Below are 27,545 nucleotides of genomic sequence, written 5' to 3'. Positions count from 1 at the left end.
GGTGTATGGGCAACGGTGAGCTGGGTAACAGTGCACTGACTAAAACTGTGCACATCTGGGAACAATCAGCTTGGAAAACATGGATCAGTCCAACACATGAAGCAGATGAAAGGAAAGTCAGTGACTAAGGGTCATGTCCACCTACAGTTCCACTTTCAGCTTAACAGAGGTGGGGTTTGGATTTTTTCCATGTATTCTTGTAACTTCTATCTATAAAGGTTTCTGGCTTGAAGTGGGTTTCACTGCTTCCAAAAATAGTTTCCTGAGTGACTGCTGCAAGCCTGAAAAGCAGTGATCAGGGAAACATGTCTGCTCATGATTAAATTAATCTATTTTTTTAGCAGAGTATAAATTAGAGATCCAAAAGAAAAAATATCACATAGCATTTAGTCACAAGAGGCTGGTAAGCTTCTTGATTCCTTCTCTAAGTCTTTTTCCAACCCGGTAAAATTAGGTACTAATGCCTGCTTACTTTAAGTGAATGTCTGAAGATTACTTTGCCAGGAGCTATAACACTATTTTAAGACAAAGCGCTACTTTCTTTTCCCAAATCATCTCCAGTCTTCTCTCACTTTCATCAACAGCTTCATGTTGCAGTTACATATAAGTGAGAGTAGTAATTTTTTGTAGCCCTAAATAACTACTAAATCAAGGTGTGCTTGCACTCTGCTACTGTTGCATTTGTGAATTGCATTAACAGTTCAGGTGCTCCAGCCTTGGTGAGGAGTAATTGAAAAGCCACATATATCTCAATTGTGTTGAGGAAAATACAAGCAGTATTGATAAATGGCCAGTTTTTTGGGGACTGATTTGTCAGAGCAGAGAGGGTGGTTATGCAGCCACTGGCATGGCTGGATGGACATGAAACACTACCATTACACTTCATCTTTCTGTTATAAACCACTGGCAGCTCCAGGATATTTTCCAATTACTGTAATGCATCTTTTTCCTGGCTTTTGTCAAGGCCAAAGCTGGTCTCTTCTACTCAGCTGAACGGAGACTGTCAGATGGTGCAGCACAGGAGTAGAAATAAAGCAGAGCAGCAAACCTCTCTGCTCCTTTATATAAAATGAAATAAGGGCTGTGCATATGGAAAGAACTGCTGAGTGAATTTGCCACAGCTGTGAAGTTTGTCCTTCCTGACTCAGGAGTCCCTGCCAGTCTAATACCTTCCACATCATGGCTGATACTGTACAGAGGGCAATTTTTAGTCTTTCTAAAGACTTGAGAAAACGACGAGTAGTAGAGCAACCTTGCCTTCCCCAAACTCACACAAAAACAACAGCAGAGAACTAGGAATAAGGCAGAATTGCAAGCCTCTTACCTTTGTCAGGCCTTTTTGTGTTCATGCTCAGCTATCTGCCACAGTGCTTGATCCTGCGAAGCTTTGTCAAGCAGGCTTTCTTTTCCCACTTTGCTCAGGAATGTTTGTACCTACGCAGAGAACCGAAGGTATCTCCACCTCGGATATCATCACACGGATCGTCCGGGACTACGACGTGTACGCCCGGCGCAACCTCCAGCGGGGATACACCGCCAAGGAGCTGAACGTCAGCTTCATCAATGTGAGTACACTGACCTGCAGTTGCTCCTCAGACACTCTCTCCTAGCATCCTGAATGTAAAGTAAGGGTTAAGGAATTATATCTTCCTCCAGCTGCTTTTAAAATAGCTGGAAAGAACTTAATTTAAAAGAAACTGGTAAGCTGAGGGTAGTTTTAATTGCTCCTATTAATTAGCAGCTTCGTTTCCATCTTACGCTTTTAACAAAGCTGCTGCTCCCCCTTCCTCCTTGAGTTGTAGGTGACAATGACATACTAGGAAGGAGCCCACCCTCCCACCAGAGGCTGCTCAACCATTCACCCAACACACAGTTTCTTTCTGTATTCCTGTTACAAGAAGGCAGCCCAGAGAGCATGGATTTTGAGATCCAGTGGGATAGGATTAAAAAAACCAAACCAAAAAACCCTAACAAAGCCAATCACAGAGCAGTGAGATTACTAGGGAAAGCTAAAATGGTTTTAAAAGACAAGGAAGCCTGTTCAGAAGCTGGTATATAAATGACGATGCTGTAGAGCTCAGAAGCCACAATGGCAAGAGAGCCATGTGAAACGATGGCTCAGCTTATTCATCTTCCACATACAGACCAGCCCCACCAGTGAGAAAATAAACACTTCATGGAAACTAGACTTTGCCTTCCTTCATTTTCTGTTTCAAGTCTTGACTTAAAACCTCAAGAGAACCCACAAAACTGAAATCTCTGTTGTGACCTGACATCGCTCACAGCAGAACTTCTCACCTTCCTCCCTGGAACTTGGAAACCCCCTGGTGAAGGACTGAATTGTGTCATTTCATTAGAGTTTATCTCTTCCTTATTTTGAAGTCTGGCAGATAAACCCCAGATCACAGAGCATAAATATTGATTTCACTGTGCTTTCTTTTGAAGTCTTCTACACCTTTAAAAAATCCTGCATGTAAGTACTCCACTCAGAAGGATCACTATTGCAAATATCCATTAAAATAAGGCATGCTGGATGGCTTGGAGATTCTCAAATCTATTCTTTAGCAGCTCTGAGGTTAAGATCCTGTTGCATAAGTTATGCTTGCCCCCATCTCAGACACTGATGACTCCTGAAGAACCTCCTGACATCTGATTGTTTAGCTTACAATTTAAATCCAGAATTTAAATGTTTAGTTTCGTAATTTAAATGCAGAAATACTGATTTGCACCAGAGACTGTTTGTCTCAAAATTAAATCCCCAGGATTTCACAAGAGCAGTGGTCTTGTTAGCAGAAGATCACTGATTTCCTCATTACAGGGCTGATCACCCTTTCATAGGTACAGAGGGAGTTTGGTTTCTTGGAGATTTTGTTTGTGCTTGTGGCTTGCAAAGACAGTTCTTTTAGTGATTTTTGAGCTAGAATTAACCCCACTTCAGTGCTTATTTTATAAGTAAATTCAAGTGGCCAGTAAATGGAATTAACAGTAAATTAAAAGCCAGTAGTGATCTGTGCTTCCACACAGACCACTACACCTTCAAAAAGCACAGCCTTGCTTATTTGCTTGTACCAAAAATTTGTGGAGCATGCAAGCATTTCAAGACAAAAGCTCTTTAATCCTGAAGTATGTCAGAAGCTTCTGCCAGTAGCTCCCTGATATTATCCCCCCCCCTCTCTTTATGTGAGATATAGCAATTAGGAGTTGCTCTCTGTTCTGTGAAGTTTGCTGGCCATAAGCCACTGGCCTACACACATCTGTGTTGCAGCCAGAAGCTCCTGTATTAGCCAGGCTCAGAATTTATGAGAGTTTTCCTTCTGCTCTGCAGAAATCCACCCAAAGAGACATTTTGGTCCAAGTTAATATCCAGACTGGCAAGTCAGCAGTATTTGCTAGGAAACATAGGGAGATTTGCTTTTTGCCTACTGTTAAGTTTGAGCTGTTAATTTCTCACTCCTATCCTTGTATCAATTTCAAAGTGCATTCAGTTTGAAAATACAGAAAGATTCATGTAGTGGATTAAACACAGTAATGACACAACAAGTCTTTTCAGTATGTACCTTCTGCACTTCAGTCCACAAATGTTAAACTTGCATTTATAAAAATAACATGGGAATAACTAACTAAGGCCATATGTATTAGAATGCATTAATGCAATTTTTTATACTTCTTCTCAACTGACTGTGGCTAATTATTTCCAAGTTTTCTAATTAATCTTTGACCATACTTCTAAAACAGGAGAAAAAATATCGCTTTCAAAACCAAGTGGACAAAATGAAAGAAAAAGTCAAGAATGTGGAGGAAAAGTCAAAAGAATTTGTTTACAAGGTGGAAGAGAAGAGCCATGACCTCATTCAGAAATGGGAAGAAAAATCCAGGGAATTTATTGGCAACTTTTTAGAGCTGTTTGGACCTGATGGAGCTTGGGTAGGTATTCTGCCATCTCAGGAAGTCTGAGTGTTTTTATTTCTTCTCTCTAACATAGGTCAAGAGCAGATACTATTGCTGCAGTCATTGTCTTGAAAGCCAGCACAGCAGGATAATGGCAAACCTGGCTGCTGAAGCCATTAATGCATACCAATACTGCAACAGAAAGATTTGCTGCTTCTGGCTGTTGCTTGTTTGGGATAATATCTATATTTTGCGAAAGTGTGATGCTAAATGTAATACTGCATTCATCAGAGCTGCATCACAGCCCCACGAGCAAAGAGGCCAGTCCAGTCTATTGGCCCCGTTAGCATTAAATGCAACCACTCCAACATCAGGGATATACATTGGTAAAGCAGGACCATTGAAAAGGTTTTCAGTAGTTCTCTTCATGGTCTGTATTCAGCAGGAGAAGATTATAGTTTTCTAACTTCAAAAACTTTTGATAGAAAGTTCCATGTAATTATTTTACGTGTCAAGTTCAGGCTCAGGTGGGACAGAAGCACTTGCAAAGCTCTCCTTGGTATGTGCTGGCTTCACAGAGCCATTTATTAGAGGTTCCCGAGTGCCTTGGGAGGGCAGTTCAGAATCTGCAACAGTGTCTTTCTGGAGAGAAACCTGCTGAAACCAAACTCATGCACTAAGTGGTGAGTTGGTGACACTTCAGAGCCCCAAAAGAGTCCTGGCCCTCATCTGTCAGTTCTCACAGCTTGCCAAACCTCAAGCAGCTTGTATGACTTTGCTTTGCTGCATTGAAACCAGTAACAAAGATTAAATTGAATGAAGAATTTATCTGTGTTGGGATGAAAGCCCAGAACCTTCAGTGCAGGCACCATCTCAGACACGCTGCTCTGGTTGCAAACTCTCAGTGAAAAAGGCATCTTCTTTTGGAAGGAACTCAGCAGATATTTTGTTTGTAAACAAACACGGAGGAAGAGTCAGAGAGCTTTTGTGAATTAAGTAGCTCATATCAGTGCTGTGTCACAACTCAATGCTACCAAGTCATGCAGTGCCTGCCTCTTACAGGAGTTCTTATCTTTGCATTGACTTGCCCAGTCAATTACCACTCAGCTGAGAAAAACCTAAAATTAGGCTGTGAAGGCTTCAGAACAGAGACTCTGTCATCTTACAGCTACTTCTGTCCATGCAAAGGCAGTGATCACTGAACAACACAGGCCCCAGCCACGTGAACAATGAGCTTATTTAACAGTTTGTTCATTGACACTGTTGTGGTCCTGGGGGAGGGCAGGAAGGTAATTCTTCTGATGAAATGCCCAGGTTCACCTGCATTGTCCACATTTACATGAAGCTTCCTCTCTGAGTTGTTGCCCATAGAGCTTGGTGTGTGTTCCCCATGTGGGGTGGTCCTTTGGCCATACATGCTGAATAACTAAATCTGATGCCAACAGAGCACATGAAATCCACAGGAGGTGAGATGAGTTCAGCTGTGCATAAAGGAAAAGAATTCAGGAGCATTGATCTTATTTCCTGGCTCTACCCACTCAACACTGCACACTAATGGCATTTTTAAAAACCTTTGCTGATAAAACATTTTACTAAATTCAATTAAGGAAAAGGTGCTCTGCAAAGGTCTTTTAAAATTAAGAAATTCTTGTTTCCTGAGTAAGTGTTTGACCACAGAGTAGGAAGTCTGGCGCAATCACAGGGACCTTTGCTAAGAACAAGAGGAGTGAAATCTCTTCACAGTGTTGTAGGAAAAGCATCAGTGACAGCAAACTGAGAGGTGGTGCAGCTTTTTTAAAATCAGTTTGAGCCTTGGCAACAGGAAAGACTTTCAAAATAATGATAACTTACTATTAGTGTCAGAACTGTTATTAATGTTAATTTGCCTTATCACTGTTAGTTAGAAGTTGCTTTTAATGTTGACATTAAAAGTACAGGAATCGTTACGGGCATGCTGGATTCCTAGATCAGTAATTTGCATGCCATTAATATGCTATTATTATTTCACAAATAATTATTATAATACGCTTTATGCTAGCATCAATTTTCTAAAAGTAAGGGCCATGTAACCCACAAAAAATGCCTGTTTGAGAAAAAGGTGAAAATGTCAGTTTTCAAATGTCTAGATATCTGTAATTCACTAGCAATTTTGCCCACCTGTGCAATCCCCTGCACATACATTTTCTGCAAGAGAGTCACAGAGAGATCAGAAACAGTGATTAGTGTGGCATGAAACTTTCCTGTGAGGGGAGACCGGACCACCACACAGACAGGCATGCAGGGCCTGACAGCAGAAACACCATTCCAAGGTGCAGGTGTCCATTCCAGCTCCTCAGACATGTACAAACAGACACCTACAACTGAGGTCAGTGAAGAGAAAGCACAGCTCACGGGGCAGGGTTTCTGTGCCAGTGTCTCTCAGAAATGTCCCTTCAGATGAGGTGTCCCTTCAAGGGACTGGCTTCCCCCTGCTCAGCACTCCGGGGCACTTGGGGAAGGTTGCCTTCCAGACGGCCAAATATCATCTCAGACATGAGCAGGGGCTCAGGTAAGACAGGTTGCAACTGGAACCTGGGGATGGTGTTTAGGCCACACCACCTGTCTGGAGCCTGGACCTAAAATGGCCTTGAAACAATCAGCAGCTCAAAAGCAGAAGCCTTCTTTAACACCCAGCTGGCACTTGCTTTGTAAAACAAAGGGGTACCAACATACAGGCAGTAAAATTCAGAAACAGGTGAAATATTTTTTCCCAGTAGCGAGTTTGCCAAAAACAAACCCTAAACTGATTGGATGTACCTAAACTCGCTTAAATCAAGGCTTTGAAATTATTTCCCTGCCTCTAGTAAAGGATCACGGTTCATCCAGCCTTGTCTAACCCTCCAACACTGCTAGGAAGCATTAAGTGTTCTACTTCTTCAGCACCCAATGGCCCAAGGAACTCCTTGCCTGCAAAGGGCATAGCTTACTAACCCTGCCAGGGCACAGCTGGGCAGAAAGAGGTGTGAGGCAGTGAATGACAGCACCTCCTCCTGCAGAGCTGTGGTTTTAGCCAGCAGCATGGTAGGTCCAGCACTAAGGCTGGGTATCGTGGAAGGGCTGGGCACTTGCCCTGCTGAAGGTGTGACTACATCAATTTGTTCAAGCAACAAACTCTTCACTGAAGGCCTGGGAAACAGGTATCCTACAGCCTGGCTCAGAGACTTAGAAGGAGGATGGGATTCCCCTTTCCATCCCTGGCCTCTGTGACTAAGGCACAGTCAAGTACTCACTGCCACATGGGGTGGTGCAGGCCCGGCCAGGCTGGGGCACCTGGATGTCCTCCAGCACTGCTATGACGCCACCACAAAACACCACTGTGCCACTGAGTTGTTTGAAGTGACAGAAGGAAGTCAAAGTTTTTTGACTGGTCAGAAAAAAGATACTTCATATCAAACATGGGTTTTTTTTGTTCAGGATTATCTTTAGTGAGAGGGTGAAACAAGTCGACAGAACCTCACATTTCTGTGATCTAAAGAGAAATTTTGCACCCCTACCACTGAATTGCAAACAGGCTCTGGGGCTTTGCCAGCCCTGGTGACATCCTTGCAGCTCTCAGGTGCCGAAATCCTCCCCCATCCAAATGCTTCCTGGCACCATCTATCAGGAGCAACCACCATCTGCTAACTTTTGAGATTTTAGGAAGTCTTGACTAATTTGGACCTAGCAGTAGTGCAGGGGTAGATTACACACATGGGGTTTTTATGCACAACAGCCTTGCTAAGTGTAGCTCCAGGCAGGAACTGTTCTGCCATTCTGCACTGTGGCAACATCCAGGCTCTAAAACTAAGTCAATAAAGGCAAATGTAGATGAAGATATAAATTAGGAGTGGGAGCTCACAGAGGAACAGCTAAATTCAGTATTTGTGCTTGATTTTTAAGCCCTGGGATTTAGCAAACACCCAGAAACCTGAAGGGGAAACCAGCATCTGCCTCTCTGCTGGCAGGGAATACTGAATTTCAAAGAGGAGGAGAGAGAGCAAGATGGGCAGCCAGATACTCTGTGTCAGCACAGACCAGAGTCACTGCAGAGGGAAGGGGAATAGGAACAAGATGAAAACTTAGCTGAGATCAAGTTTGCAGATGTCCAGAGAGGCAAACCCACACATCCTGCACAAGTATTTTCCTCTCAGACCTGAGTGATAACTTTAACTTTTTCGGGGCTGGATCTTCGTTTCAGCCGAGCATCACCTGTGACACAACTGCCAGTTCTCCAGCCAAGGTTGAGACTTGCTCCCCATCCCCAAGAGGAGCAGCAGGGTACTCGGATTTGGCATTTTCCACGTGAAGCCTGCAGCAGCTGCACAGCACCTACCACGTCTTCCGTAACCCAGCGTGACGCAAGGCCACATTGCTGCTAATGAGTAGAGGCGCTTGCCTTAGTGTAGCAAATTGCTTGACTGCAGAGCTGTCTCTTCCACCCCACCAGCTCTGGCAGGACCTCCACTCATCTTTACAAAGCAAAAATGACAATAAAGCTCCAAGCAGAACACAGAGTCTGCAAGTGTTTTCTCTTTTCAACAAACACCTGAATTCTGACATTCCCACCCTCAGTGTATGTGTTTGGGTCTTGCCTGCTCCATGGAGCTGGGGAAGTGGCTGCCAGTACTTGGCAGCACCAGGCTGTCTCCCTTGAGAAGGGACAGAGGAATAAAGGCTGGGAAAACCAGGAAGCTCAGGAGGAGAGAGGTGGTCCTTCTCAACATTCTAGAAGGAAAAGGCTGTAGGAACTAGGAATGTTAGGTGTTCAGGCAGAAAACCGACCTTTGGAGGCAAGAGTGTGACCAACACATGCAAAAACCACAAAGGGAGTCCCCTGTGTGTGGCTCAGGCCAGTACACACGGTGTTCTCACACTGGAGTGGCCCAGCTGAGGTAAAAACTTGCATGCAAGGAGCAGGTTATCATGAGCACAGCAGAGGCAAACCAGCGATGCCCCAAGGCTCTGGCTCCCTGCTCACACCCCAGTGAGAGGCACAGTGCAGCCCCTGCCTGCCCACAGCCTTGCCCTCTGTGCGCTACTCAAAGAACATCTTTTCACTTTGCTTTTGCAGAAGCAGATGTTCCAGGAACGAAGCGGCCGGATGCTCCAGGCCTTTTCTCCCCGGCAGAGCCCCAACAGCAGTCCTACACGAGGCCGCTCTCCATCCCGCTCTCCATCTCCACCCTGGGTCATCAATAAGACCTCCCCTCCCTCTTCTCCAAAAGCTGCCTCTGCCTCCCTCAGCAGCATGAGCGAGGGAGATGAGGATGAGAAATAAAATATTTATTTTTTTAACCATGAGACAGAAGAACAAGCTATGAACTCAACCACTGGATGGGGAGAAGCGTGAGGAACACCGGGGCTATCGCTGACAGCAGGGATTGTGCTCTGGAAGATGTCAAAAATGAACTGGAGCACAGCAAGGGAGATCTCAGGAAGAGCTTATCCCATCCCCATTCCCCCACGGTGCTGGAGGCCCAGCCAGCAGCATTTCCCAGGCACAGCCCCGGGGACTGAGAAAAACACACCCGTGTGCAAGTTCCTGCCCCTGTCTCGCTGCTTTCCAACTGCTGCTCCAGGCCAGGCCCCGGGGAGCTCTGCACTGAGGGCGGCTGGCAGGAGGAGCTCAGCTGGCTCCTGATCCAGACCCAGCACACAGAAAGTGCTGGCTGCAGCCTGCAGAGAGAAGGTGCAGTTGGACCCTGCTGACCTTGAGCTCTTCTGGCACATGAAGGAATAGCACTGCAGCAGCAAATATGTTGAGAAACGGGGAATTAAGTTGGATTTTCCTTTTGAATAACATCTGCCCCAGAGCCCAAATCTGAAACTGCACTGAAATGAAGAGCTCTCCAGGCAAGTTGGTGGAAATCTTTTGAACATACTCAGTGCTGCTTGTTGACTAAGCCTCTGTTTGGGGTGTATGTAAAGAGTCGGGCTTCTTGCTTTATCAAATCACTCTCCATGTTTCTAGTGCCTGAACAGCTGCCTAATTACTTCTGGTTTGCTCCCTGGCTTTGCACTTTGAAGGCAAGAAAGTAAATGAAAAGACTGTCCTAGCTGGAGTGTGGTGATGTTGGAAATGAGACAGTTCAAAGATGCTGATGGTTTTTACTGGTAAATTATAGAAATATCCCAAGGCCTTGGGACATGGCCTCTTAGGATAACCTGCTGCTCCCAGCTATGTATCAGCAAATGACAAGCAAAACAGTGCTGTTGTCACATGGTTCTCAGCCAGTTAAACAAACTGACCAAACTCTAAACAAGATGTGTTCACAGACACACTGCCCCTGCAGAGGATCCCACAGCATTTCCTCTACACTAATATGGAGGGGATAAAAATGGAAAAAAACAAAGGAAACTATTTAAACAGGATTAGGCATAGCTGTTTTCTTTCTCCATCCATGACACCTGTACAGCCCCAAGCAGAAACACACAGAGGGTAGCACAGGTGAAGCTCTCCCCTCAATGCTGATCTTCCTAGTTGGCAAAGCCAGTCCTGCCTGACATCTGGTTCCACGTTCAGTCCCTCAGCTGGCACCTACTGAGGTGGCTGCAGGAGCTGGCAGGATTCCTGAGCCCTGGGGCTGCTCTGCCCCACAGCTGCAGGAAACACCCAGCGCTGTGGTGGGGCTGTGCCACTGATGCCATTTGGCTCCCAAGCTTGCCTGGCACAGCTGCCTCAGCACAAAGGCACGTGTGAGGCTCTCCAGCCCAGCAGCAGCTTCGGTGCCACACCAGCAGGTCAAGGCTGCTACTGCCCCTGTCTCACAGGCAGCCTGCTGGGCACAGCCTTGGGCAGCCCAGGAAGGGGGCTGCAGCTGCAGCATCACTCCTGTGCCACTGCTGCCTGGAATTGTAAACCCAGCAGGACACACTGGCTGCTGTGGGCAGCACCAGTCAGCACCTGCTGGTTCCCTGCACAGACACTGCTGGGGGAGGGAGGGCGCCACATCGCTCTTGGGAAAAAACAGAGGGACCAAGATGCCTGAGCGTGTGGGGTGGTTGTGCTGGCAGCAGCACCGCCCCCCAGCTGCTGTCCTAACCTTGCTGGGTGACCTGGCTGGTAGGTAGACTCCTTTCCAGATACTGTTCTGGGCAAGTAAATTACAGACCTTGGTACCAGGCACCAAATTAGCTCCACACACTGCTCACTCCCTAGTGCTTTCATCTCTTCCACTATGAGGTAACTGATTTTTCTTTGGGAACATTTTGCCAGACACTTCTCAGACTCCCACAAGACCAAGTATGCAGCATCTCGTGCACTTTGTTCTCTGGAGTCAAGCTAGTTCCTTCACAGAGCTGCAAAAACAGGTGAGCAGGAAATAGGGTGGAATGTGCAAAGCTGCAGCTACTTCAGCTGCTGCCAGCTGTGCGTCCCACGGGACGATGCAATTGAGACCTTTCTCAGCCTTAGGCAACCTGTTACTGTAATTTCATACCTGGGATGCACTTGTTAGTTTTTCTGATCCTTTCCAAGTCTTAAGTCTTCCCATCACAAACCACTCCACCACCACAGGAACTGCCTGCTTCTACTGGTGCTGTTGATAGACGAGCCATGTCCAAATGCAATGGAAGTGGGCAAGGATTTGTTCTTCTTGGCTTTTATCGGGGTTTTTTTTTTGTTCATTTTACTTTCCTAGCACTTACTGTTCAGCAGCCCTTGCTCAGTGGTTTGAGTGGAGACAGCGCCACGACGACTTGTAAATGGGAACTAGAGGAAAACTCGCCAGTGACGTGTTCTTAACGGAAGCTGTTTCTCAGGGTCATAGGTGGCTACCCAGCAACAAAGCCATATTCTGTACCAGGTGTCGTGTTGGCATTTAGGATATCACTAAGCTGAAGCCTTTGCCCTGCTGGTATGTTCATGTGCTGTCTCCAGCAAACCAGGATCTCATGGTGTCTGGACATGTGGAAGGCAATTTTGCACTTCTGAGTCATGGTTGGGTTTTCCTTTTCACAAGTGTTGCTTTAATTTAGTCCTATTTATCAGCCAAGCTCCACATGAACAATAAAGTGTATGACAGACACAGCTGCCTCTCCCCTTCATTTTACAGCATCTTTGGACACATGAACACAACCTGCAGAGAAAACCCCACTGATGGCACAGTGCCTGTCATCCCCATTCTTGGGAGCTTGATGCCCCTACAAAGCCACAAGAGCAGCTCTGCCAATATGCCCAAAATGCTGCTGCTTGAGTTCTGCTGCTCTCTGCACAAACAGAATCACCTCTCCTTGCTTTTACCTTGTAGCCAGAAAAATGGGTGAAGGTGGGGAAGTGTTGTCCCAGCTGGAAAGGTGCAGCATTAGACATCAGTAAGTCTGATAGCTTCTTTATGCTGTCCCCAGCACAGTGGGATCAGGACCCACTATTTTAATTCTTTCTTCAAAGTGGAAGAAAGAAACAGTGCCTTTGCAGCCATTCTGATTCCACTGCTGAAAACCATCCCCAGCAGCAACCGAGTTGCTTTTGTGGGTGCCAAGATGATGTATGGCTGTGCCACATGGAAAATTGCAGCAGCACACATGAGCCACAGAGACAAATCCGGACACTGGCTTTTGGACTTGACTCTTCCTTGAACCAAGTCAGTCTGGTGTACGAATATTGCTGCTTTGCTCTTTCCCACTTGTCCTTTCTGTTAGGAGTCAGTAGTTGCAGCAGCTCTAAAGATTGTTTATTCAACAGTCCTGCCTCAGGCAGGGAGAAGCTGAAACAGTGAATGGAGGCTCAGGACTTCCTAGCCAAGGTATTTTTAATTACAGAATAAGCAAATTTCAAAGTCATTGAGCACAGGAGAGAAACTAATGGCACAGAGTCCACATCAAAACTCTCCCAGATAATACAAGGTTACCTGTATCACCTGAGATGGATTTGGGTCTGTTTTCAGCAGTGCCTTGGTACCACTTGGGAGATCGATAAGGGACATCCCTGGGAGTGAGCTCACAGTGTGCAGACCAGCCCAGAGGGGACCCTTATTTTGGTTCATGGCAAACCCCTCAGGAACAAGGCAGCCCCTGAACCAACACTGGGCCTGTCAGCTCAGCAGGAAGGAAGGGTTTGATGCCACAGTAAATTTGCTTGTAAAGGGTACCAAACCACCATGGAAAGTCTCCTGTGTCATAGCACATAACTCCCCCACCTTCTCACGAAACAGCTGAAAATGAGGCAGAAAATGGAGCCAGGGCTTTGCCTCTTGCATGGAGATCCTTTCAAGTACCAAACCATCTTAAGAACTCCTCTTCTGATTGGATTTTATCAAGAGATTGCTTTCGTCTCAAAATGTGTCCCACAAGCACATGCACACTGGTATTTTCTGCCCTTTTCTTTGCAAAGGGAAGGCCCTTTCCTGGTGTAAGGAAGGGCAGCATTAACATTTCTAATTCAAATGGAAATCATGGCCGCTGCTTCATAGCTCTGCCTGAGGGAAGAGGAGACAGATATAGACTGAAATAAAAATAACTGAAAGCCTTGGACATGCACTTTCACTGTGCTAATTGGGAAATGTGGGACTGAGACTCCAGCAAAATCTGAGGTTCTTCCCAGGACAGGTGTTTGCCAGATCTCCCTGTGGAATGCAGCAGGCTCCCAGGTTACAACCAGTTCCTCAGAGAGGAGACCTGAACTCCCCTGCCCCAGCAGTTATTCATGGCCAGTTCAAACAGTTCTTCCCCATCCCCTTTTAGATACTCTCTCCATCAGCATCAATCCCTGCTTCAACAAGGAACAGGGAACTGCAAGTTCCCAGCCAGGTGAGGCAGTTCTGCCTTTCACACAAACACAATTTATTTTTTTTAAATGTTTAATAGGATTAATCAAGACAAAAATGTTCCATTATCTCAAAACAATTATTCCTGTGCCTAAGCACATGACAGCAGGAACACTCAAAGGGAAAATCCTCCTTGGTGGCACCAACCAGGCTGCATGTGCACATCAAGTCTCACACATATTTCAAATTCTAGAAACAGCTTTGATAGAATAAATTATGTCCTCTTCAGCACATTTTGTGGTATTTTTTTACTGTATTCCTGTGACTCTCTAATCATATTTCTCTCCAAACACTGGTTTTCCATAAAATAAAGTGACTGTGAACTGCAAAGGCATCATCTGCTCAGTAAGAGCAGATTAATTATAACCTGCTCTTTACAAGTCACCAGCTCTGATTACCAACGGGGGACGTTATTTTAATGTTCTACACACCATACTGGGCTCCTGCTCTTTCATTTCAATACTAACACATTAACCAGTAGGGATCCAGTTACTTTGCTACTTGGCCATACTTAAGATAGTTTATATCATCACTTTAGAAGTTAATGAGCTTCATTTTTACCAGTGTCTTGAGCTTGCACTTCTACAGTATGTCATTAAATGCCAAAACAAAATGGGAAACTATCCCTTAGGGGAAATTTTCATTTGTTCCACTCATCTCCCCTTGGTTATCTAAAAGGCCTCTCACAAATGAGTGCATTTATTCCAGAAAAAAACCAACCCAACATTTTAAATATTCATATGGTTCACATGCAAACAAAACTGCCATATCCTGTGTAAGAACTAACAAAATTGCCCCCAACATAACGGGTTCCAAATCAAATAGAATTCAAACAGCATCACAGATCTCGGGTGGTTTGTTTTAATCTCCTTTTTCCTCCTCAAGAGAACCTTTTCTTCAAATGACCCCACAGCACAAACCTGTATCGCCGCCACAACGAGAACATGAAGAACTGTCAGAAAACACACAAGCTCACAGTCTGTATCCTTTAAAGAAATAGAAGAAAAAATAATGCTGTGAGGTAAAACACCTCTATTCTGACACCTTTAAATTTCCCCTTTGGAAAGTCAAATCAGTTTGTCATTAAGAATGTAGAGCTAAACCACACAGGAGCTAATTAAAACCCAGCCATTATGCGATGGTGGGTGGTGGTACCATCCCATCAGCAGAACTGACTCCCAGCCATTCTAACCTGAATGAAATTGCATCCACAGAGACATCTTGCACCCAAGATACCTTCTTGCATGTTTTACCCAACTGTTTACCAAGAACCCAAAGTTGAGATTAATTACATATTCAAGCACTAACAGCAAGACAAAATGCATTCCAAAAGACCAGAACAGAGCCGAACTACAGTCTCTTCACCCATCACAAATGGCTATTTGTGAAACAGTTGGTAAGTGGCAGCCTTGTCCATTATAACATGCAGGACCCAGCAGTTTTAGCAGGCAGCTTCCGTGTGCTGCATCACACTGACCACACACACCCATTCACTGAAGGGACACCTGGATCTGAAAACCAAGAAGGAAGAATTGTTTCCCTGGGGGGAATATTTAACCTTTAGTGCAACTACAGACAGAAACTACCACACAGCTGTGACTCACACCTGGCATACACAGAGCCAGGCTCCTTTACCTCAGTGCAAACCTGGCCATGCCTCGAGTGTTGGACTTCCACCACCCCAAGGACCCCATATCAACCATTCCATGATTCCATTCCCCATATCTACAAAGAGATTTATTGACCAAAGGGTGAAGAGCCAACTGGATCAGGCAAGGGAGGTGCTCGGGGGCCGCCTTGCACACCCACAGGCTTGAGTCTGCCAGGACTACCAGCTTCCACAACCACGTTAATCAAACTCCTCTGAAACCTTCCAAACACCAAAACAGTCAACATGTGACCTAGAAAACGGGCAGAACTGAAGCTTTCTTCTGAAAATGAGCTTTTAAATCAGTGTATTGCAGGTACTGGCACATTTATTAATTTCAGGAAAAGAATCCACAGTGGCAGATCAAAATGGAAATATTTTACAATGTTCAAATGCTGGCTCCAGCTGCACAGTGGAAGCAGCACAGTGATGTGCCTGCTGCCTTTGAACTAGGAGACACATGAGGGGAGTAGCTTGGGCCAAAGAAATACAAAAATTAAGCAAGTCACTAGGATGCAAAAGGACTTTGGGACTGCTGTGACATGATTTTTAAATGGCTGCTGCTCTTAGACAACACACAGCAGGCATTATTTACTACACACCGTGTAACTCCCAGAGAAGATGGTACAAAAGCTGTAAGTAAAAACAGCCTCTGAGTTAGATCGTGGATATAAACTGATCTCATATTAAAAAAAAAGGTTTTCCTATCAAGCATGCCTGACGTGTTCTATATGTCTCACTTCATTTAAAAACTGTCTACTGCAAGAGTTCCTTCCACTAAAAACAACAAATTGAAGTACTGAGTAAGTCTACAGCCATCTAAAAAAGGCATGAATTGTAAAACAAGAAACTGATCCCGTATTACAAATTGTTCTCCCACATATGCCTGTGTCCTAAAGCCATAAATCTTCATTATACTGCTGCTGCAACTGTTTGCTTTATCTTCTTCAGGCAGCAACTGTCAAATATGTGGTACATGCTGACACATTTTGCAATTTTGAGCTACTTACTTAATTAGCTACTCAGCTCCTGTGAATACCCCGTCACAGCAAATGGTAAGCAGTGAGAAAGTACAACACAGATTTCTTTTCAGCTGAAGTTTTAAAATAAATTCTTCATCTGAAAGAAAATTATCTCAGTTCTAGCAAGATTCTGGCCATCTGGAGCCTCATTTATTACTTAATAAGAAAGCTAACGAGCCAAACAAGACAGGTCCCCAGGCATTTTCCTGCTCTGCAACTGCTTGGTAACAAACTTTGGGTTTTTCATTTTCTTGAATAACTTAAGAATGCATATAAAACTTCATGAAACGCTGAAGAAATTTCAAGGTAGAAGCCTTGGGTTTCTGTTTCTAACAGCTATTTTGGCTGTCAAGAATAATCTGAGAATTAGCTTTTCAGAGGTTTATATAGCAGAAAAAACCAAACCCAAAAGCTGCTCATAAATTTCCTCTTGAGATGCTCATAAAATTCCTCTTGAGCTCCCAAGTGCAGCTCTCTGAAGGTGCCCCTCTGTGGGCATTTGAAAAATTGACCTTGGACTGCAAATCACAAACCGAGTTCCATATTGGATGAAACCAAACTAGTCCCTTAAAAATGTCAACATGTAGTTTTTATGTCACTTTATTTGTCAACCACAGAAAGAAAAACGGAAAGTAAGAGTATACACAAGTCAAATACACAGGCAATGGACTAGAAACAAGACAAGTTACAGAAGATTCTAAAATAGACTTAAAATATTGCCAAGTAATCTCATGACAAATTACCTTCTCACTCCTCATTACAGGTTCAGTAGCCTCAGTCGATGCCACCTCAGAGGAAAGGCACCACGAGACCACATTCCCTCGTGGATGCCAAGTGCAACACAGAGCAGCTCACCAGGAAGAGCTGTCCTGTACCTGACTTTGGGAACAAAGGGACTTCATTTCCACCCACATGACAAACTCATCACACCCCAGTGCAGGGTCAGCACACCTTCCTGTGAGGGGAGCCAGCCTGCAGGTCCCTGAGGACAATCCCTGCCACAGTGCTGAGAGCATTGAGGGCACTGCCTGGAAACTGCCTCTGCCTGATGGGATCGACAGAGGGAATGGATTTCAAAGGATTGTGCCCACTTGGCAGTGTTAATTCAAAGGAAAAAAAATCAGTAAAGCAATTAACACCAGAAGGATAGTGTTAGAATTACCATACACTCATCAATCCTTCTAGTACTACATGAAAACCCCTCCAGAATTAAGAAGCAAACAAGTTCTCTATGCTGATTTCTGAGGACTTGTAAGCCAACATAATACTGCAATTAAAGCAAATGGACTTGAAATTTTCTTATTTATTTTTAATTAGAAAGCCACTTCAGTTACACAAATCTTCATGGTTTCAAATTAATATCAACAGCCTGAGTCCTGATCCTGAGAACAGATTCATTCAAGTGGCATTCTCGTACACTGTTTACTTGTGCAAGTGTTTGCAAAACTCAGTCCTGAAGTCACTACACAGTTTATAGCTACGTTCCTCATCTGTGGACAAACTCAACCTCTGAAGTCAGTAACACGTTGTTCTGCCATGTGCCATCACATTCTCTTAACTTCAGCAAAAACACGTTTACATATGTTCATCCATAGACAGGTGTGTGCCAGGAAGAAGCAAGGAAGAGCTACCAAAACCCACAGCAACCTGGAAACAAGCAAGGAAAGGGAACACTGTACAATGGGGCATGGTTATCCTCAAGATAAATACTAACACTGAACATCTAGGCTATTTTCATTAATCTTGACCACTTTTGCAGCACCTCACACATATGGATCTAGAGGTACCTATTAATAATGTGAGGAGGGAGGAAACATCTTCATGTCAATGAGGTCAAGATATCACCTTAAATACTATGTCTGGGTGGAGTGAACAGGAGATTGCATTAAAGATCACTCTTGCTCACTTCCTGGAGAAAGTGAACAGCTGTTTCAAAGCAAATGCTACTGAGGACAAAGAAAAGAATGCTACCCAGTTGCAGCAGTAAATTTAGCCTTTCATAGCCAAAAAGTTGCCTGAGTTTTCCAAGAACACTACAATTAATATCCGTATTCTTTAAGCATGTGCCAATGGACCTGCTTTAAACACTGCCCAAGAGGTAGCACTGACTGCAGGAGGACAAAGACTTTCTCTGCACTCTCCTAAGTCATCACAGTCAATTACACAGGCAAAGACTGCACCTGAGTTGCAAAAGAAGCATTTTGGTATCTTCTGAGTATTTCTCATCAAGTGCGGACTCTGAAAGACCCCTTATTGCCTCGAAACAAATCCTAGAAAAGCAGGGAGCACAAATATGTACATGATTTAGAGAGACTTCTGTATCTATTAATACTAAACTAGGCAGGGGATTAATATAATTACATTAAAGACACATCAGAAAAATGCACAACGGACAAAAAGCAAACTATTTGTTACACTACAACGTACAGAAGTTGTTTGTAAATTCTCAGGAAGAATCAAGGAGCAAACATCTCTTGTTCAGTTTGTTAATCACTAAACACAACAGGTAAGGAACATTTTCACTGAAAACATTTTTAGTATTTGTGTGTCCTGTAAGTCAAGACAAGCAGGTTGCAATGACATCAGCAGGCCATAGCTCTGAAATTCATAATAAGGAAATATACTTTTGTATCATCATAAAGTTTGGAATTAACAGCCACAAGATATTAAAACATAGTTGTAAGAGATTCCAGTCAAAGTTAGGAGTAACTGAAAAAATCAGTATATGTAGTTAAACCAGTCAGGTACATTAAAACCCCTGCCATGCTCATTTTTCAGGCACAGCCATTGAAAAACCCTCCCCTAATTGCAGCTGCTGCTTCCTAAAACAGTTTTCAGATTAATACCCCATGTAGAAACGTGGCATAAGGACAATGAGTGGAGAGCAACTGATATTGCACATCTGAGATTGCCATTAAAGTACAGGCTACCTGGACCAGGTTAGAGAGAAGAAAAGTTGCTCCACCCTGCTGCTCTGAGGTGTTTGTACAAGCTCAGAGCTCTTGGTATAATTTCAGGGGAGTTCAGCTTTCAAGTACTGGAGCACTCCAGTCCTGAAAGTCAGACAGTTGTTTTAGTGCATCAAAACCTGACATCACTAATACACCATAACGTCCTCCATGGTATCTTCAGCTTTTGTTCACAGTTTCTATGGTTCACATCCCATGGCTCCCGTGGCCTACATTCACCTCACAAAAACAAGTCCAATATGTCAGTATCCTTCTTTTGCCTTCTGCTCGCTCTCCTTGTCATGTATAAGGAGACAGCCAAAAACAAGTAGCAGGTCAGGATTTACTACTTCAAAATACAATTTCTAACAAACGCTGAAACTCAAGTTTCTCATGCAGACTGCCTTATTCCTTGGAATGTTTTGGGTAATGTTCTATAAAAAACTGACCACATGCAACTGAGGAAATACTAATTTGATCACAAATTTCTGTCTTGAAGCAAACTCTCCTCTGCAATTACTATAAAACATTCACAACTTGAAATAATTTTAAAAACAGTAGTAAGTTACAGGTGGGGGCAGAAGATAAATGACTAAATTTTAGTAGATGTGACTTGCAACCAGTGTTTCAGTCAAATCATTCCCCTGGTTTCACCCCAGCAGCACAGCTTATTGCTTGAACAGCACAACCTGTGTTTGCAGCAGTGCCTGCAGCGCTGGAAGTTGCTGCTCTGGAGCCACACACACCCCCCGTCACCGTGCCCTGCCGAGATCCTCTGGCCAGGGCCGAACCAGTGTGGTTTGGGAATGGGGGGCCTCCTCAGCCCCCTCCTCCTCCTGCCTGCTGGCAGAGGGGGCTCTGAGTGGGCTCTGAGGGCAGCACTGCCCAGCTGCCCCGTGGGGACAGCCTTCAGCAGCTCCTCCGCTGCCACCTGCTCCGCAGGGAAGGGCAGCAGCCCATGGAGACGAGGGCCCGGTGCTCCCACCTGATCCCAGCCCCTGTGTGTGGGAACAGCCATGGGACAGAGCCCTGCGAGCTCATCCACTGCTCACTCCAGTTCAGGAACTCACTGCAGCAGGCAAGGCAAGAACTTCGACTCCTCAGAAATGGGGCTCTATGGAGTTTATTGCTCAAAGCACTTTATAATCCTTCAACGAAATGTGCTATGAAGTGCAAAGTACTATTGGTAAGTCAAACTAAGATTCTTTTTCTTTTTTTAAAATACCTAGGAACTTCTCAGCATTTCCCTAATAAATCAGTTCTTTATAAAAATAAATATGGGGAGGACAAAAGGGACAGTTCCCCCACAATTTTAGTAAACAAGTTTCATTTTTCCATGCTAAAATCTCTATTATCTTTCCAAAAAATATCAAAACACCTAAGAGAAATTGAGGGTGCATCAGAGCTGCTTACAACTCATCTACTTTATTGCCACAACTAATGTATCACCAGAACTTCTAAATTTCACAGGTTTTTCTGAAAGGCCAAAGTATCAGAAACAGCATTTGGCAAAGACTTTGTAAAGAACAGTTTTCTAATAGTCAGCAATGACCCTTATGATAAATTTAAGGGGCAAATATTTGGGATTTTTTAGTCTTTGATATTTTTTAACTTAAACCAGGTACCGGCCACATTTTGTCCCTCCCATTTCTACTGCATTTCCAGTTTCATGTACTTAGACCAACAACACGTTCCAAAAGCTGGTGTACAACACCTTTATATACACTACAAATTCAGATTACCAGACTGTAGTCAGACATTGAATGTATAAATAACTTTGCAAACTATTTACAGGTTTTAAACTAATCAGGTTTCAAGCAACCAACACTCTTAAGGCAAATTCATTTGTATGACTGGCTGTCTGGCGTCTCAGCATTTCTCTCCCCTCTCCAATCCCCCTAAAATGACAGGCAAATAGGAAATTGAATTACTTCTGCCCCGTATTAACAGAATTTCTTGTACGGAGAGATGATCTAACTGCTTAGGAGCGTTCCTCACAACAAGGAAAAATGCACAAAAATGCATTTCTGTGCCAAGAAAATCATTAAGGTGCATACCAAGAAGTGGAAGTCCTACCGTCTTATAACAACACAACTTTTGTATGCACATGACAAATGGGTTTGGGAATTTGGAGAAAGCATCAGTTTAAAGCTGCACAACCCTTTTTAGAACTAGGCATTTATAAACTCACTAGAGATAAGATCTGAAGAGCTCAAAGGGGTTTTCTCTTAGGGGTGACACTGTGCAATACAAAATGCTGCAAACAGTGGATTTTCGAAGCACACGTTTAACTACGTTAGAATTTTTCTCTTACACCATATTGCTGTGCAAAGATACTATTCACCACTTTAAGGGATTCTGCACATCTCACCAATCCTTCTGTTGGAATAAGAACTGGCCACTTCAAATAGTATCTTTTTGTTACAACTTTGTTGTGTTCCTAAGCGCAATCGCAGTGCGATCCCTTTTGTCAATGCATGACTGAAGCAACCAAGCATATTCTGGTGAAGTACACAGGATTCACATACCAAACGTGCTCAGTGCCTTCCTTTAAGTCCCAATCATCACTTTGTTCTTAGTATTTTTCAATGCCCTGATTAGGTCTTTGTTTGGAAGTAATTAGCTACTGTGGTTTGAAGGATTTTGGAACAAAGCAGAGACTTTATACTGAATGCAGAGGTCATCTCCAACAGAGACAAAAGGTGGCAAATTATCGATTAGCTTTATATTTAGAAGCATCCCTTGGTTCACTGCTAGGATTGCTCCAGTCATCTGCTTCAGGCGTGGTCTTGTAGTGCCGCCATGCTGACTTATTAAAAACAGGAAGTCTTTCAAATGATTCACTTGAAAGGGCCTATGGAAAAACAAAAGCAATGGTTAGGTATCATTGGAAATAGATGACCAAGGTGATACTCTGGGGAGTTCTACAGTTACACTTTCTGTGCCCAAAAAGTGCCGCAGTTATCCCAGAGTTACGGGTCACAGCACTACATTGAAAGTACTTGAGCTGTGATTAGTAGCTCTAGTTATATTCGAAGTTAAAAGAAAATAATAGCATTGAAAAATATTTGCCTTCTTTCCAGGGAGATACCAAGAAAAAGGTTTTTGATCAGAAACATTTTAGTGAGACTTGTCACTGACATAGAGCAGACAACTCCTCCCAACATTTCCCCTCCCCAATGCACTTGGGCTCTTCCAGCACTGACCTGTGGGGCTGACCCAGTTCAGTGCCCTGGGCCACCTTTTTCCTCAGAGAAAGGCCAGACCGTTTTCCTCCACACACACACATGCAGAGGATCAAACCCACCAGAAGCAGAGGAGTCCACAACTCATTTGCTACATACAGCAAGGCACAGTGACAGTGCAAAGCCACAAGCTATACACTCTGTTTTTTTAACTCCCTGATGGAATTCAAGCAGTGTCCACCTTTAGCCCCTGAGTGTCCTGGGCTTTCCCAGAAAATGACAACAGGATCAATACTGCATCAATACTGCATCAAGAACTGCACAGAATAAAACATTTTTACTAGTCAGGAGCTGGCCAACAGTCTTCTCATGTCTATTGTAGCCAAATCTTAGAACCAAAAAGCATTAACTAAAATTATCTCTCATTACAGTTCTTGCAAGATTCACCACTTATGACAGATTAACAAAATGCAACAATCCAACACAGGGACTGAAAATAAATCAATGCAAACAAACTAGTATTACTGCTAGATATAATCTTGGGGTTTAGGATTTTATGTAACTGATTTAGGTAAAAGTGTAAAAGATAGCAAAAAAAAATTTGAAAACAAGCTGAAGAGTGAAAAGAACCTGCTAAAAACAACCTGCACTATTATAAACTATTATTAGTTTATAAAAGGGTGAAATTTATACCTTCAAATAAATAACAGCATCTGAACCCACACCTTCCATGGAGTAGAGTTTAAGGTCACCTTGAAAGTACCTCGCATACAGACGAGAAATTGGCAATCCATAGCCAAACCCAGCCTGCAAGAACAAGAGAACAAAAGGAAAAACATGATAAAAAGTTTAAAAAAATGCAACAGATCTCTGCATTAGTTTACAAAACAGAGGATGTCTAAGTTTGTATCAAATTCTTTTTGAAGCTTTCCTTTATTTCTCAGCTTATACTCGTAAAATCATATTCAGCCTTTTGAGCAAACTCCTTTTTTCCTGTGCATAAGTTTTTAGTACAAAAAGGGCTGAGTCCTTTGCTAGACCTCCCTTGCCCATTTGCATTTTCTCAGAAGCAGGTCGGTGCACCATACCATCCATGCTGCCTGCAACCAGCAAAGCAAACCAATGCTCTACACAGCTTCCTCGCTGTGATGACCACTGCTGGAGTATTGCATTCTTCCTTTGGTAAAAATCAGAGTTTTGACAACTTATTTTTTCTCCCAAGTCTATGATTATTATCTCAAATGTCTTCACGCTTAGGAGACTACACAAGAAAGCCAGAGACAGCTCTTGTCTACTTCACCTGGGTCAGACTATGAAGTGACTGCCACAGAGATCAGCAGAGCCCTGCAGAGGAACACACAGACTAATACAAGGCAAATCACCCTCTCTGTTTAACAAAAGATCAGGATTCCACAGCACTGAATGATCTCCTGAGGACTGACACACAGTACAGTCCACACAATTTTCAAAGCATAAGGCACTTGAGGGGTATGAAGTTTAGATTTTAAATTGACAGAACTAATATTCATAACCATGCCTGCAACAAGATCAATCACTTGGCACCTCTTCCAACTCTCTCTTATAAGAGAAGTTGTAAGAAAACCTTCCAAGTCTCTCTCACTGGAGGCAGGGAATAAGATTTGCTCAACACATGACTCTTTTCAGATGACTGGCCATGTGCTGAGAACCACAGTGGTTGGTCATGCACCCAGATCCCACCTGAATTTTTCAGGACTATCCAGTGCAATAATGGAACTATTCCAAACACATAAACACTTGGGAAAAAACTCCAACACATACAAGGCAAGGTAGTACCAGTGGACTATGAAAAAATTAAGACACTTGAAGATTTCAGAAAACCAATAAATTCATTCCACAATATTTCTTCAAAAGCAACCTGACAGAAAAGTGATAAACATGCCCCGAATTTTATAAACCAAGGCCTAAAAGGATACAAAAAAGAGAATGCTAAGAAGAAGGATTTGCAAGCATTATGTACAGATAATATGTGGTATCACTTTACAGGAAATCCCTTGAGGGAAAAGTGAACATTAAAGAACTTGTACTACAGTATCCATCACAAACTCACTTGCTCTCATCTACTATAATATCTTGCCTTGTTTTTACAGAATTCTAAATTTAGTATTAATTTGGTTGATAGTTGTTCACTCAGTTCTTCTGAGCAATATGAGAAACAAATGCCAAATATGCCCTTTTCACACTCTGTTTGTCATAGTTATTAGCGTCCATTAACAGAGTTAAAACAGTTGCTTAGCTGCACTTTTCCCAATGCCAATGTTTTAAATTTCTCAAAGAGAAATTTCATCTCCCACTAGAGGTATATGCATCACTTTCAAGCACCTGGCCTTGAAATTTCAGAAATTTCTTTCTTAACCTCTAAAAATTGATTTGACTGTCTTACAAAAAACTAAAAAAGTCAAAAGCTGACTTCCTTTTCTGGAAACTGGACAATAAATACATTACAGGAATTATACAGGACAGCAACCAAAAGGCAACTTGTGGACAGTCCATACCCCAAGGACCAGCTCAAGTAAAGGGCAGTATCAAACAATACTGAAAACACTTTATACTTTCCTTACTCCAGAACTATCCCTCCTTAAAACCCAACTTCTGTTTGTCTCCTGTTCCTTTATGCTCTGTGCTAGCCCCCATCACTATTTCATACAGCCCTCTTTCAAACATTTCCTGTCAGCCTCTGTGTGCACTGACTTAGGGTGCTTTCCAAACCAGATAACTTAGAAGAAATACTGAGACAAGAGACCCCAGATGAGTATCCTGTTAAATCCTGGCCTTGCAAGGGTCTATTTTGCAAAAGACAGTTAACAAGAGGTGTTTACTACACTGATCTTGATAGTGCTTGACCTAGAGGACAGAACAGTCCATGATAGCACATCTGCCCTGAGAAAGGAAAGCTCCTTAGGGCAAACTTATCATTAAATGTTATGGTATGCATTAAACAAATAGGAAGTTATTACATTTCTGTGTTACTAGCATGAACAGATTTAAATTAAAACTAATTTAAGCCATGTTTCTCCTGCTATAAACAAATGCTATTAGAGAGAAAATCATTAAATTCCCTAAGAAAACCTACTATCATTAAACGTGACCATGTGTTTTAATGTGTACTCTATGTGTAGTGCAGATGAACTCAAGACCTGCTAGAATCTGAATGCTGCCATGGTAACAAGGTTTCTCAGCAGCATTTAAACATTTGCAATGACAGGGAGGAAAAATTTTCCCCAATCAACAGAAGGATACCTCTCTTCCACTGCCCAATTCCATGAATGTTTCATAAATCAGACAGGGGATCATATCACAAGGGGAAGAATGTTAGAACAGAAAAATATGTTTATTTACACTGCACCCCAGTTTAGCTTAGAATATTACCTAAAGTCAAGGATGACACAGTACCAACCTTCTGCAGCACTGTAATTCTTTAGAGGTTTGGTCTTTGGCACTAAACAATAAACAAACTCCTCCTGTATGGGCATCAAAAAGGATTTATTTGGAACTTTTCTGCTGAATGATTTTTACTTCCAGATTGACATAGAAAGCATTGCATAATTGTTTTTGTAACTGGATCTGGGCCCTAACACAACTTGTCAAACTTCACTGCTAAGTCCTAATTCTTGTTAGTGGCAAGATATGGCACAGACTCACAGTTTGTGACTTTTTTCTTTCTGCACACACGTAAATAGCAGAGCTGAACAGCTTTTCTCAGCATTCAGTCTTGTGCAGGCATTGGTCAGACTCACAGGGCAAAAGCTGCCAGACTCACAAGACAGGAGGATCCTTTGTGGGTTTGACTACAGTGGCAGAGACTGGGAAAGGAAAATAAAGCCCAAAAATGGGATACAGAAGAAGAGCACCAAGGATAAATGCCACAGAATCAAAGTAAGCAGTTTTGAGGATGAGGAAGTAAACAAAGCAATGCATTGCTAAAGATGCACTGAAAGAAGAAAGAATACTGTCAAGTCCTAAGATGAACACATTTTACAATCAGAGCTACAAAGGAAGAGACAGTTTAATAGTGAATACAACCAGTAATCAAGGTATAAGTTTACCATGAGAACAAGTTTCAGGAAATCCTTGTAGACTGATACAGTAAATTGCTGATCAGAAGTGAGACAGAACAAAGGCAGATTATGCATCAAGAGAGATTCTACCATTTGTGACAAAGAAAAAAAGCTTGTATTTCAATTACAGCCTGTTCTCTCACTCACCACATTGAAGAAGATTTTCTATGAAAAAGCAGAAGTTTGAGACAGAAGCTGAGACTTGCTGTAGAGGTAAGAGCTGTGAAAGATCAGTACCAAGTCAGAGCAGATACAGGCCTGGGGGTTTCACACCTCCCACAGTGCAAAGGGCACTGCCATGCCACAATGGTACCCGCTGTGGACAGAGGCAGCATCATAAAGTTTCTGCTAATAAACTAAGAGGAAATTTATTACCTCTGAGTCACTCTGAACTGATTTTGCCCTCAGTTCACTGTTAAAATATTTATATCCAAAATAGTCACACAGACAAGAGCGAACAGCTCCAAGCTGTGCCAGGGGGGTTCGGGCTGGACATTAGAAAGAATTTTTTCACTGAAAGGATTGTCAAGAATTGAAACTGGCTGGCCAGGAAGCACTGGAGTCAGTCACCATCCCTGGAAGCGTTCAGGAAACAACTGGACATGGCACTTAGTGCTGTGGTTTAATTCACAAGGTGTTTCAAAGGTTGGACTCCATCTTGGGAAGTCACTTCCATTCTTAATGATCCTGTGAGTCCATGCTCTGCCCCACAGTCTGTTATCCATCTGAAGGCACTTGAAGGGGAGGAAAAAACCCTATCACTTAGGAACATGCTAGATGAGAATGCTCCTAGGCAGGGAAAGGAAATTTCTTAGAGAATCAATTTCTTAACAGGTTTAGAGATAAAGGATTGTATCAGAAGCAAAGAGAGATTCGAAGAGGCAAAATACAGTATCTGCATTAATTCACTTACTGAAAACCAGTGAAGTGGAACAGTAGCTATACCATTTTTATCACAATGAGCCAATATGCAAC

General features: G+C 43.2%; 2 protein-coding genes across 3 annotated transcripts in view; one reads left to right on the top strand and one right to left on the bottom strand.

The window, feature by feature from the left end:
• PCYT1B (phosphate cytidylyltransferase 1B, choline) overlaps positions 1-11,933 on the top strand; it is a 31,805-nt gene extending 19,872 nt beyond the window's left edge. The window contains exons 6-8 of one of the 2 annotated variants that reach the window (XM_066314002.1): positions 1,423-1,565; positions 3,736-3,924; positions 8,978-11,933. In XM_066314002.1, the coding sequence (XP_066170099.1) occupies positions 1,423-1,565; positions 3,736-3,924; positions 8,978-9,184 (539 nt within the window). In that variant the 3' untranslated portion in view covers positions 9,185-11,933. Of the gene's footprint in view, positions 1-1,422; positions 1,566-3,735; positions 3,925-8,104; positions 8,415-8,977 lie in introns of those variants that run through there. The other variant, XM_066314003.1, reaches the window with a different exon arrangement.
• A 4,991-nt stretch (positions 11,934-16,924) lies between these two features.
• PDK3 (pyruvate dehydrogenase kinase 3) overlaps positions 16,925-27,545 on the bottom strand; it is a 54,601-nt gene continuing 43,980 nt past the window's right edge. The window contains exons 10-11 of the mRNA XM_066314001.1: positions 23,167-23,280; positions 16,925-22,142 (exon numbers count right to left, since the gene is read on the bottom strand). Coding sequence (XP_066170098.1) covers positions 21,999-22,142; positions 23,167-23,280 — 258 coding nt within the window. The 3' untranslated portion in view covers positions 16,925-21,998. The remainder of the gene's footprint in view (positions 22,143-23,166; positions 23,281-27,545) is intronic.

Source organism: Sylvia atricapilla, chromosome 2 (genome assembly GCF_009819655.1).
Source record: "Sylvia atricapilla isolate bSylAtr1 chromosome 2, bSylAtr1.pri, whole genome shotgun sequence".
NCBI lineage: Eukaryota > Metazoa > Chordata > Aves > Passeriformes > Sylviidae > Sylvia > Sylvia atricapilla.
The sequence above is the reverse complement of the archived record's forward strand: the minus strand, read 5'-3'. Positions and strand labels throughout refer to the sequence as shown.